We start from the raw sequence: 14,893 nt of genomic DNA, 5'->3' as shown, positions 1-14,893 counted from the left end.
CAATCCGACCTGGTGGGAATCAAACATACGAGCGGCACTAAATAATGGGTCGCACTACTGTTCTACCAGGACACCCCCAATTCTTTAAAGAATCTAAATATCATGTATAAACGTCTCCTTCATTTATGTGAGATAATATGTTTAAATACGATCCCCGTATTTGTCTTAAATAATGTAAGCTAGAAAACTTTTAGAAAAGGGTTCGAAATTATGGATATATTTATTTATTTATTGTTAGAAGTCTCTAAGCGCTCTCATTCTCAAACGCTGGATGAATATAGTTCGGATATTTGCGCGCCATCAGTTAACGCAGCTTACGCACACACACACACACACAAAAACACACACACACACACACACACACACACACACACACACACACACACACACACACACACACAGTTTCTTACTGTAATACGTGTCGCACAGTGTGAAACTCTCTAACACGAGATTATACTTCTTAATAGCTACATTATGAAAGCATCTGAGACTTTTTAATTCGGCCAAACCGAGTGGCGCAGTGATTAGCACACTGCACTGGCATTCGGGAGGACGACGGTTCAAACCCGCGTCCGGATATCCTGATTTAGGTTTCCTGTGGTTTTTCCAAATCGCTTCAGACAAACGCCGGGGTGGTTCCTTTGAAAGGGCAGGCCGATTAACTTCCCTATCCTTCCCTAAACCGAGCTTGTTCGTCGTCTCTAATGACGTAGTTGTCGGCGGGACGTTAAACACTAATGTCCTCGCCCTCCTCCTCCTCCTCTTTAATTGGACCAATAATTACACGAAATATTGAAAGTCAAATTTTTTTGCCTGCGGAAGGTGTGAGGGAACCTTGAAGTTGTTCCGGGTTACCGGTTTAGAAACGTACGTACGCGCTTCCCTTTATCGGTGAATTTCTTTCTGTAATTATCCCAGTAAAACAAGAGTTGACCCTTCAGCTTCTGTAGAGCTGGCCTTACATGCTCGATGTATTTAATTTCGCTTTGTCGCTTTACGCGTATTTATTCGACGTGACTGTGTCGAACCAGCACATCAGCAATACTTGCCCGAACGTTATAAGTCTGTTTTTTCTACTCGTCTACATTAGCACAAATTTTTGTAAATGTAGAGCAAAATGCCACTCACCACACCAAAAAGAGATTCTAAGTCATGAGAGATCCTTCTACAGTTATTGGACGGCGACACCTGTGCATCGCTATCAACGTTCTTGAGCGCCTCGAAATCGATAGCGATTAATAACTAACATCAAATGTAGCTTTGTGAGGTGGATATTATAATAAATAAAATAAATACGTCATTATTGTCCCAGAAAATCGTATCAGAAGGTTTCTCCTAAAATTATGGCTACTATGGAATCAAAATAGTACAGTTGTAAACATTTCTTTCTTTGCAGTCTCTCTCTCTCTCTCTCTCTCTCTCTCTCTCTCTCTCTATCTATCTATCTATCTATCTGTCTGTCTGTCTATATGTCGATGTTTGAGACCAACCTCATCGCCTTGTAATATCTTGCTCCCTACCATTTTTTCCAATCCTCTGCAATTAAACTCTTGGTATCCTAATGATTTCAGCTCCATATGTTACCCACTAACACTTCCCTTTCCCCTTTTCTCCTTCATCGCAGATAGTGTCAGTGTACTTTCCCGCAGATAGTCGACTCGTCCTACGTGTACTGTATTTATTTATTTCTTCCTTCGTGTACGCCTCACACGTCGCGTTTTGACGCAGTGAGAGCGTTCAGAACAGCCATCTGACGCCCGCCCTGTTTGTCTGTGCAGAGAAGAACGGGGTGCCGGACATGAAGACGCCCGTGGCGCGCAAGCCGGCGTCGCGGCGCTCGGCGCCGGTCACCACCCCCGCCAAGCCGCAGCCTCTCAGGGGTGAGTACCACCACCGGCTCTGCCGGCGCTGCTGTAACACACTTCTTCTGTTTGCTTGGTAGCCCGCGCTATTGTTCCGCAGAATAATGACGTGTAACACAAGCACACTTGCTTTGCCGTGGTGTAGAGTTCGATTTGGAACATGATTCTTAAACATGCTTAAGATTTCAGAGTCATCAGAACGTCAAAGTGTAGCACTTCATTGCGCTTTAGCATGTTGTGATGAATGTGAGAGGAAAGATGAGAAATACGGTACTGCGCGCCGTATTGGAGTCGGCGAAAGAATTGGAGGAACTCTCACGACTCGGTAGCATCAGTCATGTTAGGGCCCCTTTTCAAGAATCATGATTTGATGCAATGTCTCTATGTTCTTTCATTAAAGCTACCAGTTTCGTCAGACCGACGATAACCAGGACATAAGCAGTGCAATTGTCGTTTCGTCATGCCCGAAAGTATGTCGTCGGATAGGTTGAGCTTTCAATAAAGTGACACACAGCTACTGTGCCTAATCGTGATTTTTCAAAAAATATTTAAAATCTGTAACATATAGCCTCCTTAAAATAATTACAGGTATGTACTGCGTAATGGGTGGACAATATTCACATTCTCTGACTTCTCTAGTATTGCAATCAATTTCCGGTTTTGTGTTCGCTTCTGAAATACCGTATCTAGATACTTAGATCACTACTTTCCATATAACGACATCCATCAGTAAGGGTGTTGTTTGTGCCTGTTCTTTAGTTTCAATGCTATGAACCTTGTTTTATTGCTGTGCCTTTTCTTCGTGTGACGCCGTCCCAGAGTAAATGCGAACACGTACCATCGGACTTATATAGTTCGCATGTGACTTCCATCTTTTTCACTTGCACGAGAGTTTGTTACTTGCCTCAGCACTGTCAGAGCTCCCCCATTAGACGTTAACTTCAGTGTGGAGCGTTGTTACTGACTCTGCAAAGTGCGCTGTCAGGCAGCGACCCGCAGCGAAAACCAAACTTGTTGGAACTCCGTAGTCCGCTCTACGATGCGAGGCATTAATCGTCGCACACATCCTTTTAGTCTTCATTGCCAATGCAAACCGATATACTGCAGTATCAGTTCATTTCATGGTTGAGTGGCACAAGATACATTGTGAAACATACATTCAGGACTATTAGTAACGTTCGTGGCATAAAACAATATTTACAATGTGCGAAGGATCATAATCAATATGTTTTGATAAATTAGAACTTCCTTTCCGTTGTTGACGCAATTATTTCCTATCGACAGCCATGTTCAGGTAGTTGTTCGAAGTCCAAATCCTCTAAAAGACACGTATAGTCAAAGGTAGCCGGTATCGACATTAACAAGTAATTATTTGTTTGGAATAATGACAAGAGGCGACGGAGGATAATCGGCTACTGTTGCTTCAGTTTCGACTCGGTAGCATCCGTGGTGGCGTGGGGTTGACGGCTTGCTCCCAGACACGGGGTGCCTGCGAGCAGTGTGTCCACACTGCGGTCACCTTCGGTTCGCCTCGGTTGGTTTGTTTGTCTCGTTGCCGTTAGAGACGACTCGGACGATCGACCTGCCCGCCTGTTGACCTAGGGCTAGCTGAGAGTTCCGCGTCAATACACACTCGAGATGGGAAATTTACTGCACCTACAGCGGAAACTGTCGGGTTACACCAACACCGAAAGAGTTGGGTATTAATTGCAGCGCACATAGCTACAGTATGTTTCGATGTTTCATAAGGATTTTCGTGTGTGTGTGTGTGTGTGTGTGTGTGTGTGTGTGTGTGTGTGTGTGTGTGTGTACACGAAGCTGAATTGACGACTAGATCTCTGGAACTGTGTTTTAACGACTGACGCAGAGCCATCTGCATCGCATGCTACGAGCTGTTGCCTGGGCTGCGTTCGCTATCGGGACTGCAGGCAGACACGTCAAAGCTGTCACCATGAGGGACGTGACAGCTGATGTTGACGGAGATCGGGGACGGGCCTTCGGCATCACAGCGGAGAATTTCGCGTTGCGACACATCCCCATGCTCGAACAAGGCATTAAATTGTGTCGGATGTCGCGAATGTGCTATGAAATGTTTGTGAATACTGTGCGACGTTACTTAGAGCTTCGTAGGTTGAACCGAGCAGATGACGTATAGGAACACAGCTTGCAAAGATGAAGTGCCGTAAGTTGCGATTTTTGTATTACAAAAGGCGAACATGAAAAATACGCTGTTTAAAGGCACCGACACACACACACACACACACACACACACACACACACACACACACACAAAACGCGTAGTTATGGGTATTTTTTGTCATAACGTCGGGAAACGGCACGTCAGCGATAAAAATTGCTACCATGTCTAAGTACAAAGACATACGAATACGATGGGAAGACAAGCCTCTCACTTTACCTTGAAGTCCAAATAGACTGAAGAATTCAGGGTAGCTCGTATTTCATACAAACAATTAAGAAGTGTTGCCTATTTCATCCATCATCAGATATTAATAGGACGCGAAGTCGTATTTACGAATTCTCAAACTTACACGAGTACGTATACTCAACCATAACAGCAAAACCAACACCTGTGGTTGAAAAGTAAACAAAACCAGATAAAAAACATGAGCTTTCATGCATTCAGTAATCACTAATAAAATGTTACTTATTAAAAATTAAAAGTTGCTACTGGCAAGAATGGAATTAGCGACTCGGTAGTTAATCAGATACAAGCGGCTCTATTAAAATATTTGGAATGTTTCATATTTAGCCTCGTTAGATAATTTTCGCAGCCGATATTTTTTTCTCGAGTGTTACTGAGAAATGCTTTAGGAAAGTGGTCTGAGCACTGACTTTGAAATCGTACAAGTATGGAGGAAATCGAAGGACCTCACGGTAGAGTACCCACCCCCGTCCGTGAGAACTGTCGTTGATATGTCCGCCGAGCCGTCCAATTCAGGTTTCCGAAATACGAGGCCTGTTTGGGACAATCTCAGATCGGTCAGCGAATTAAAACTGCAGTGAAGCTCGGCGCCGATGTATTGGGCAGTGTGTCTTGTACGCCTGTCTATCGCCCCGCGCCGTACTTCTCAGTTCCGAGCGCACAGTGAACAGGTAAAGATGGCTAGAACAATAGTGCTCCCACCAAGTGTCAAGTGCTGCTGAGAGCCTTCTCCTGATTCATGCAGGCCACGTAACGTAACTGTCACTCACTTCCGTCTTCATGACAATCCTCGACCGCATGCTGCAGGTGGAACGACGATACTGCTGCGGCTTTCCCGATGCGAAGTGTTCGGTGACCCACCGTAAAGCCCACACTGGGCTCCCTCTTATTTTCACCTCTCTGTTCACATCAGCCGCTGGCCATGAGGACAGCATTTTGTCACAGACAACGAAGTGCAGACCAGCGTAGGGAATTTGCAGAAATTGGAGGCGGCTGCCTTCTATGGCGGCTGCCTTCTATGACGGCATTGGAAGGTTGGTACCACGATACGGCAAATGTTTCGGTGTAGAGAAGTAGCTGCGAATAAAACATTTGTTATTTTCGCTGTGGTTTCCATTTCGCGAGCCGTCGGAGGTGGAAAAATGCGCTTCTATCTGTAAGACGAGAAGACGCGAACGTTCGTTTGAGGACGACACGGTAGGTTTCTTTCCCTGTCCTGGCCCCGAACGTGACCGTGTGGTTCGCATCTAGTGAGTTGGTAGTCAAAAGGGCGGCAAACTCGTAGTCTTTCTTTCGTCACCTGTCGAAAGTTCAGTGCGTGCTTGTTCGTCGCTGTGTCAGTATTCGGATGGAGTACGGTAACTGTGTCCGTGTAATGCTGGTAGCCGGACCGGCACACTGTCAGAAGCGGCGCGTGCACTGTGTGTGGTGCAGCCCGGCCGCAGAGGAGAGGCGTGGAGTCAGGTGGCGGCAGCCAGCGAACGAGCGCGGCCGGCAGACGCGGCGGCCGTAACGGTGCCCCAGCGCCAGCCCCAGCCACAGCCCGGAGCCTCTGGCCTCGATTCCCGGCGTGGGCGGACACCGCCTTCCCACGGGCGACGCCGCGGGACCCTCGGTGTGGCCTACTACTACTACTGCGGCGCGTTCCCAGGGCACACTGCTCCCTCCGTCTCTCCTCTGCTTCTGCTGCGTCTCCCGACAGCTACTGCCGCCTTCTCCTTTGATAACGATCATTCTTGAAAGTATTCATTCGTGAGCCATTGGCTGCTGGTATTAATGAGAGCGAATAAAATTCGACTCTCACTGTTTCTTCTTAATTCTGAAATTAACCCTACATCTTCAAGAATTTGACAAATAGCACAGCTGGTAAACAGTGAAACAGTGGCAGTTCAATATACAGAAATCACACTGAAGAAGGTGAGGAAAAAAGAAAATATGAGAAAATGTCAAAAGAAATGGGCACTATAAAAATATACCTCAGGAAAACCACACCATATGGTAAAAAGGCATAAAATAAAAGCCCACTGATGATACTGCAACTGCAGTGAAACATGTTTGAACTAAAAAAAAAACAAAAAAAAAACAGAATTGTTTTTTGCTAAAGGCGGACCCCATCCAAAAACATGTAAATACCACCACATCAAATTTTGTTTTGGACAGCCCATGTATCAGTTCAGGTATGTCCTTTTTGATAGGCACACACGCCTTTAATGTATTCATATTGGACTTGCGTTTTCGTTCATTTTTCTGGAGGACAACATGTTAGGTATCGAATGCTTACATTTGTCAACGACATTCACTTCCATCAGTTATCGATCGTCAGTCCCGTAACGAGCCTCGATAAAAGCCATACACATGGTGTCCCTTCTAAGAGTCGTCAGCAGCATTTTCTCTGACGCTTCCGCAAAATGTAACAGGAGCCAGCCCGAACAGATACTGCACGTCACGTCTTTCACGCGACTCCCAGCGTCGACGGAAAGCGTCGGATTATTTCACGTTCCGAAGAAAAGATGTTTAATTCGGAATTTGACGTGCTCATCCCACAGAGCGGTTCCAAATTACTGTACTGATATATCGATATGTATTAACAGTAGCAGTAAGATACGAGTAATAACCCGCCAAGCATCAAAGCTCCTCAGTTGCTGCAGGAAGACGAGGTTATTCTTCAGTGTTTTGAGCGTCCCTATTAATACATATCGATAAAGCGAATATCGCACTCCATTAATTTGAAACCTCTCTGTGGAATGATAACGTAGAACTCCGATTCAGAAACGATTAGTTTGTAGCAGGAAACAAACCGACACTTTCCGTCGAGGCACCACATGAGAGAAGTAATCAGCAGAATTTGTTTGAGCTGACTGCAGCCTCACAGTGCGAGAACGAAATGGCAAATACTTGATAAAACGATAGAGAAAATGCACCTGAAGAGCTATAGCAGACACACCCGGTATAAGATCACATTCGCTGTATTTGTTTCACCCATGCTGCGGTTGCTGTGTTTCAGTACTCAAATCACTTAATAACGTCTAAGTCCACATTATAATTGTCGGATTAATCTGCACACAAATGTCTTCTTTTTCTATTAATGGTCGGGAACTAGTCATCGTGTAACTTGCTGTGGCATTAGTTGCATCCAAGCAGGTAATATATACACTTTTCAGCAACATGAATTAAGTTTTGTCACAGGCGACTTGTAGCATAACCAAATAAATTCATGATAACAAGTTGACAGTAGAATGTGGAATTGGCTGTTACTGTGTATTTACAGGATCATTTTTCCAAGTTATTATGCAGCATTATTAGATAGTAGGGTGTCGCTAATGAATGTCATTGGAAGCTTTCCGAATGTGGGCTACTTTCTGCACGTTGGGCAAAGAATAAGTATATCTGCGACGCTTACAGTTGAATATTAGTCAAAAAAAGTAGTTAATGAAACTATGATGCGACAAACGTCCAAAAATTTCATTCACAATGTTGCGTGGTAGGTGCAATACTTTTCCATCACGGACCTGGTAAATGGAGGCTGGTAACGCATCTTATGCCATGTAGCTATACGTTTCACAGTCAGATTCTCGTAAACGGGCGATTAATATTTCGTCGTCGGTAGAGATACAGCCGTGTGTAACTTTTAATGAAGCACATTCTGGAAGACGCGAAATTTATTCAGTGTAAGATTTTCAATTGTCGCCTTCAGAAGATAAACATAAGTAATTTTCATTTTGTTAGCACACGCATATGTATGCAGTTCCTGTACGCATTGAAATCGGCTCTCCACAACACCGTATCATGCCGATGGGGTGAGACAAGGGAAAACGCTGCGACCCGCTCATAAGGTGCAGATGGGCAGCGGCAGTTTGCTTCGACTACCCTAGCGGCGTGCTGCACTTATGTGCCGAGCGGATTTCAGTGCTTATTAGGGCCGCAGGCGTGCACCTTCCAGCCAACAAACAAATACGATTACGTAGCTTTATTTTTCCGATACGATTCCCGGAACTTCATGACTATCGTAGGTCTCACTGTGACGATGTTCCGATTCAAACGTCGACTGACATTAATGTGCTACGGAATTACTCAACGTCCACTGCCTGACAAAGTGAAGCACCAATTTATTGGTATGATGTTGCACCTTCCTCCCCCCCCCCCCTCCCTTTTGTGGCCAGCATGCATGCAGTGATCTGGTTGGTAAGCTTATCATAAAGCCGTTTTAGACTAGCCTCCTCTGCGGCAAGTTGATCCGTAACTGTCGCAACTGGTCCTTGATTTCGTGGGCAATGCATCTGGAACTGAATTGACGACAGAGTTTGTCCAACTAATCTCCTATCGGGGACATGCCACCCATCTTCTATCGGGGACAGATCTAAAGTTCTTGCTGGCCAAGGAATTACCTTAACATCACTCAGACAGTTCATAGACACACGTGCCGTGTGCGGACGACCGTTATCCTGTTGGAAAATCGCACCACGATACTGTCGCGTGAGAGGTAACACGTGAGGACGCAAGATGTCCGTGACGTGCCTTTGATGCCTTTGTGCCGTCAGAGCTCCCCCGATCACTGCCACCCGTGACCCGAAGTAACACAGTGGCTCCACACACCATAGCGCCAGGAGTGACAACGCTGTGCCTCCCCAAAATGTTGGAAGAATGGGAACCTCTGCCGAGCTCGCCGCCATAATCGCAGGCGGTGTTCATCCGGGGGTAGTGCAGAACCGCGATTCACCGCTGAACACAGTGCGACGCCGTTCGTCAGCTGTCCACGGCCCCGTTCCAGACGCAGCCGTTTGGGTTGCGGCGTTATCAGCAGGGTACGCGTGGGACGGTATTCACGCGCTCCGGCTGCTGTTAGGTGGGGTGCAGCCTAGAGGTTGAGGCTAAGCAGGTAGAAAGTAAGGGGTCACGGGGAGTGGACAGTGGCAGCGGCTGTACGCCGGTCCCCGCAGTGCGTGTGGCGGCGTGTTGCGTGCGGAGCAGGACGCGCCAGTGCGTGCCAGATCCGAGGCCGCGGTCGCAGCCGTGCGGGAATGCCGCCGCCTTATGTGGAACGCGGGCGCCCGCGCCGCTTCCGCGCTCGGTGGCAGTGTGTGCACCGACTGCCTGCAGTCCGGCCATTCTCACCGGTTAACTTCCTAACCCGGGATGCGGCAAAAAAGAGAACTTGAAGGTTCTTAATCGTACGTCACAACAGCCGCCTACGAGTAGTAGTCTTGTGGACTTTCAGAGCAGGGTATGACACACTAAGGATTGCAGGAATGACCGCACGGGTCTGGTCTTGAGTAATGTTACATGAATGACATGTTGTAGTGTTGATCATCGTATCGAAGAAATTGAACAAGAGCACTGGGTCAGTTTCACAAGTGTGGGGTAGAGGAAGAAGGAAACGGCTTACTTTAGGAAGCGTAAAGGCATTCGCTATTAGTGATTTACGATACCACGGAAAATGGAACACCATGGCCAGAAACGAAATAGAAAGTGTCTCCTCAGTACACTCGTGGTTAATTGAGGTTACTCTCATATGTGGTAGCGGTTTGATGATGATTATGATCGGTTTGTGGGGCGCTCAACTGCGCGGTAATTAGCGTCCGTACAAAGTCCCAACTTTTGCGCAGTCCAAGTATTACACAGTCCAATCTTGTCACTGTCACGGATGATGATGATGATGATGATGAAATGAGGAGGACAACACAAAGACACAGTCCCCGGGCAGAGAAAGTAGCGGCTTGATCGGTATGTGCCCAATAACGGCAACGAAGGGCTTTGGCATGAATTTACAGATATTGAAATCGTTCTGGAATCGTCTTACACATTATCGCTCGAGCGCTAAATTCATGGGGCTTTACCGAGTGAGGTGGCGCAGTGGTTAGCACACTGGACTCGCATTCGGGAGGACGACGGTTCAATCCCACGTCCGGCCATTCTGATTTAGGTTTTCCGTGATTTCCCTAAATCGCCTCAGGCAAATGCCGGGATGGTTCCTTAGAAAGGGCACGGCCGATTTCCTTCCCCATCCTTCCCTAATCCGATCTTGTGCTCCGTCCCTAATGACCTCGTTGTCGACGGGACGTTAAACAGTAACCTCCTACTCAAGGGGCTTTGTTGGAGCTAGGAGCAAGATCCGCACATGTCGGACGACAGAATCGTGGTTAGGACTGAAGTCTGAAAACATACGCGTATTTAATATTCCGCACTCGAGCACTTGCTTTAAATTGAATGCTATATTTCGGACTCCGTGTGTCCGTCTTCATTGGTGCTAATATTTCTACATCGTTTACATATCGGATCATCTGAATCATGTGATACAGTTCTCAAAAATCCATCACTTTCTATATTCAAATATCTGTACTAAGCATACGATCAAGTGCATTAGACAAAAAGCTCTTGCATTCTCGTACATTTGGTTTGGCATTTGGTCAAAAGTGTTTGACATGAAAAAAAAGCGGAACTTAAAAACAGTTGTAGCCTCAGTATCGTTATACATATTCTTAGTGAAACAGATATGAGTGTAGGACTTAAGTTTCCTCTCCTCTTTCTTTTCTTGGAGAGATAGTCCGATCTTTCATTGATAGTCAGTTACAATTATTTAATTGAAACTTGTGCAGAAAAAGGATTCTCGAATCGTGTTTCTCAGGTTTAATACTGTCGCTTAATACAGTTAATGATGTCATGCTTAATTTTTTTCATAATTTTCTGGTAGATTTTTTTCTTACACTAGAATCCCATAACCCGCTTAAATCAGTATCTTACTGAACCGAGTCACAGGAATAAAACCCGTGCATTCTTTGTGACGAACTCCCTTTTTATTATTAATCTCCGAATTATGCGGTAACTTATCCCTTCGGCAAAAGTAACAGTTTAAAAGGTGTTTATTAACTGTTGAATCATGTCGCCGTTGTGACACTTGAGCAGGTACGTCACTAACCACATCTATGCAGAGAATCTGTCTCAAGTGAAGCCAGGAGTTTAACGCTGAGACACGGTGTTACTAAGCGGCGTACGACAGCACCTGACAGTGTTCCCGTGGAACGGTTACGTACGTTGATAACGGTGATAATAGCGGCGTTGGAGTTATGGTTCACATTCAGTGCTGTCATTTTTGTTTTATTCTGAAGTGCAGAACTCTCATAAATTTTGCAAAGTCCCGTCTTTATTCCACTCGACAGCCGGATTAGAAAAGAAAACCCACAACTTACAGAACCTTAAGACTTATACCTCTAAGCGAGGGAGGAGTGTCAAATAGCAGTAGATAATTATTGTAGCCACGAAAGTCGGGGATTTGAGTGTGAAGTTGCTAACATAAAAAGGTACTGACAATTATTACATCGACAGTGACAATTTTTAAATGAAGTCGGTACAGTAATTCATCAGGATCACAACTACTAGAATAACGATTGTTTAAAACGTAGTTTGTAATATTTTTGTGTTCGTTTACCTGTGTCACGATGTCGTCATTGTCTCCTATCTTCGACGTACTTGCTCCGTGAGTCAGAGGGCTCCTACGAACGCTTAAGGAGCTGAAAGCCGGCAACTATCACAAATTACTTCGGCGTGCAGAGGAGATACAGTTGTACCTTGTTCGCTAAATCAGTTACTTGTTTCTGCAGCAGGCTTTCTTTACTTTTCCGTCTCCGGAAAATTTATCTTGAATTTTTTAATAACGGGCCAATCCAGTCCTCCTTTCCTGTCAAGCCATAGGTCGTCAAAGGTAAATCTCGTGGAGCAGTTGGGACATTGCAGATGTTCTACGTCCTGTATTTACCTACAGTCGCGTTTTTGTTCTAATGCGATTCAGTGTTCTCTAAATCTTCCAACTTCACGCGTTGTCGCTGGACATCTCCTGTAAGGCGACGAATCGCCGCGTATGGAGTGACGCTGATCGAAAGTATAATTTATTCTGTACAATCGTGTGCAATTCTTCTGCATTCAGAATCTGAAAGCTATATAAAGCAGCCGAGTTCTCAGAGTGTTGTGGGTTTCATGCAACCTGTTGTTAGCCTGCATGTGTCATTTAGATTTGCATTGACTTTTTTTTGCATGTTCGGATCTGCACCGTATTGTGAGTGCATATTCCGCTGTAGAAAAGCAAAGTCCTTGGGCAGTTGTCCTTAATGCAGTTTGTCTGGCTTCCCATTTACTATTCATTTGTTCCTTAAATATGACCATCCTGCCGCCAATCCTTCGGCGGATCTTTTCACGGTGGTATTTGCATGTCAGTGCTCTGCAGTAGAATCAGCAGGGTTTGCAAATTCTTGCTGCATAATTATGGGCTGTGTAAAATAAGTCGACGGTAAGTTGGTGTATATGTCGGTACGTTAGTGGCGCAGCTGCTGCTTGCGTGAACTTCGGAGTGTCAGCTGTATTTTTTCTTTGAATAAACACTGTGGTCGCGCCACGAGATGTCCGCTGTTCCAGGGCCGGAGAAGGAAGTCGTCTGTGCGCATGCGCAACACTAGATCACCAATAGCGAAGTTCTAGTGGCAAATACAAGCCAATCTCGCTGTTAGGCGGTAATCGGACCAATGTTTCTAGTTCACGCTGTGGCGTCGGCACCAGATTACGTGGTCACTGACTACTCCTCCTGGGGGCTCTTGTAGCGTTAGGAAAGACATTGCAAAAAGTAGCTTACAGGAACCTGATGACTGGTACAGGCTGCGTAAAGCGATTTAAGACATACCTCCAAATATCCCATACAGACACACTGCTGTAGTTGGCAACGCTCCACATCACACGGTTCTAAGATACGAAGCTCCCATCCTTGCTTTCCCCAAAGAAAATAATTTGTTGTTGTAGTTGAAAACAATGCAGCAGTGATAAGAAGAGATGAAGAACTGCATGAAATTTTAAAGGCATCATAAGCACGTGTACACTGTGGACTGTACTTTTCATCAAGAACTCAACCAAGAAGAGCGAAATGGCGTTGTGTTTAGCACATTGGACTCACCTAAAATCCAGATGTGTTTCTTCCGTGCCTTCCCTTAAGTGCTTGAAGTAAATGTAGGAACCTGTCTTTTTCACAAGCATTCTGGTGATTTCCTTACCCATCCTTCCAGCTATCAGAGACACACACACTCTCTCTCTCTCTCTCTCTCTCTCTCTCTCTCTCTCTCTCTCTCTCTCTCTCTATTATCTCGTCGATAGCGGGACGTTAAACCCTGAAGTGAAGTGCATTGCTGCATAGTGGATAATTCCTGTCCCACATCACTCTGAGCTTAGTCCATTAACAATTATCTGCAATAAAATCATACGAGAAAATCAGAAAAAAGTCAACAACCTTGTGTTGAATATTGGATTGTTCGTATCGTGTTACTTTAAGGAAACCGGAATTTGGAAGGATTGTTAAACGAGTTAGACTTGAAAGTAGCGATGAGGAAACATTCCTGGACACTGATGTTGTTTCACCCAGAGAATCGGAACATCGAGACGGCAACAATCCCTACCGATGCAGCTGACAGAATCACGGTTTACAGACTTAGACAATTCTAGTTTCCGTGATGCACTCAATAACAAGCATTAATGATTGGTTAAAGATCAGTCTGATTTCTTACAGGAATGCGATATCTACACTGATTTTTGTGAACCTCCAGTTAAATTTAGAAACTGTTTATTGTAGTACACACTAAGGTACCGACCTAACACCAGTCGCAAAACGCGTAACTTTTCTTTGTAGAGTTGCAATTTTTTCGGCTCAGGTCGACATCATGTGTGTTTCAGACAACGGATAATTATCTTAAGAGTCTGGATCGTAAAATTATTCAAGCATTTGCAAAATTTCTAATATTTTTGCCATCTTAACCAGTAATCGATATGAATACAGTACATGCGGTGCATCACGTCAAGAATATTACCTGTTTTACCACTAACACCAACTCGACTAATCTTGGCGTGATATACCCTTTATTTGTTGCATTCACTGAGTTTGCAGGAGATTGTGGTAGCCGGAATTCTGAAAATGCCACACGATGCTTCAACTAATTTGCGATTTCGTGTGAATATATATGCGATACCTCAAGTTTTCTCCTACTTGTCCAAGAAAAAGGCTCGCACAGTCATTTGGTAAGTTGCTCTTTTTTAGAGAAGCTACAGTGTCCTCGATAATCGTTTTATTTTTGCCATCATTACTGTTCGATTTAGTATAGCTTCGGGAGGTGGCAGTGAAAATTTCTAAAGGCTGTATCCAGTTATTGTTGATTCTATAATAAGCAGTGAGAGCTTGGGAAATAATTGGCGCAATATTGGTGACCCAATAATCACAGACAGTAGTTGGGGTGAAGAATCAATTTTTGTGTAAAAGCGACCTGCAAACCCCATACTATCACGATCTGCGGACGCAGATCACTCAGAAAAACTGTTGAAGTGCGCAATGAGCGATCTAACAACTTAGCAGCTCAACTAATATCTGCGTGTTCTGGAGAGGAGATTCACTTGTTCGGCGAAGATTGGTAGCAGCCAGTTGCGGTATTGTTCCCCGAAATTATAATTAATGTAAGCGGCAAGTTTCCCGTTCCAATTGTTCACGTTTTTGGTACATAAAATTCAGACTCGGGTAGCTGTCGCATTACGCCTGCACGGACGCATAGTCGCTAAGGTGCTGACAGGC

The 14,893-nt window shown here is 45.1% G+C and overlaps 1 protein-coding gene across 1 annotated transcript in view; it reads left to right on the top strand.

Moving 5' to 3' along the window:
• LOC126092912 (uncharacterized) overlaps positions 1-14,893 on the top strand; it is a 671,478-nt gene that overhangs the window by 503,600 nt on the left and 152,985 nt on the right. Inside the window, exon 14 of the mRNA XM_049908642.1 lies at positions 1,779-1,880. Within this exon, the coding sequence (XP_049764599.1) occupies positions 1,779-1,880 (102 nt within the window). The remainder of the gene's footprint in view (positions 1-1,778; positions 1,881-14,893) is intronic.

This window comes from Schistocerca cancellata, chromosome 7, assembly GCF_023864275.1.
Source record: "Schistocerca cancellata isolate TAMUIC-IGC-003103 chromosome 7, iqSchCanc2.1, whole genome shotgun sequence".
NCBI classification, from domain to species: Eukaryota; Metazoa; Arthropoda; class Insecta; order Orthoptera; family Acrididae; genus Schistocerca; species Schistocerca cancellata.
Note: the sequence above shows the minus strand (reverse complement) of the source record. Positions and strands in the feature narration are given on the sequence as shown.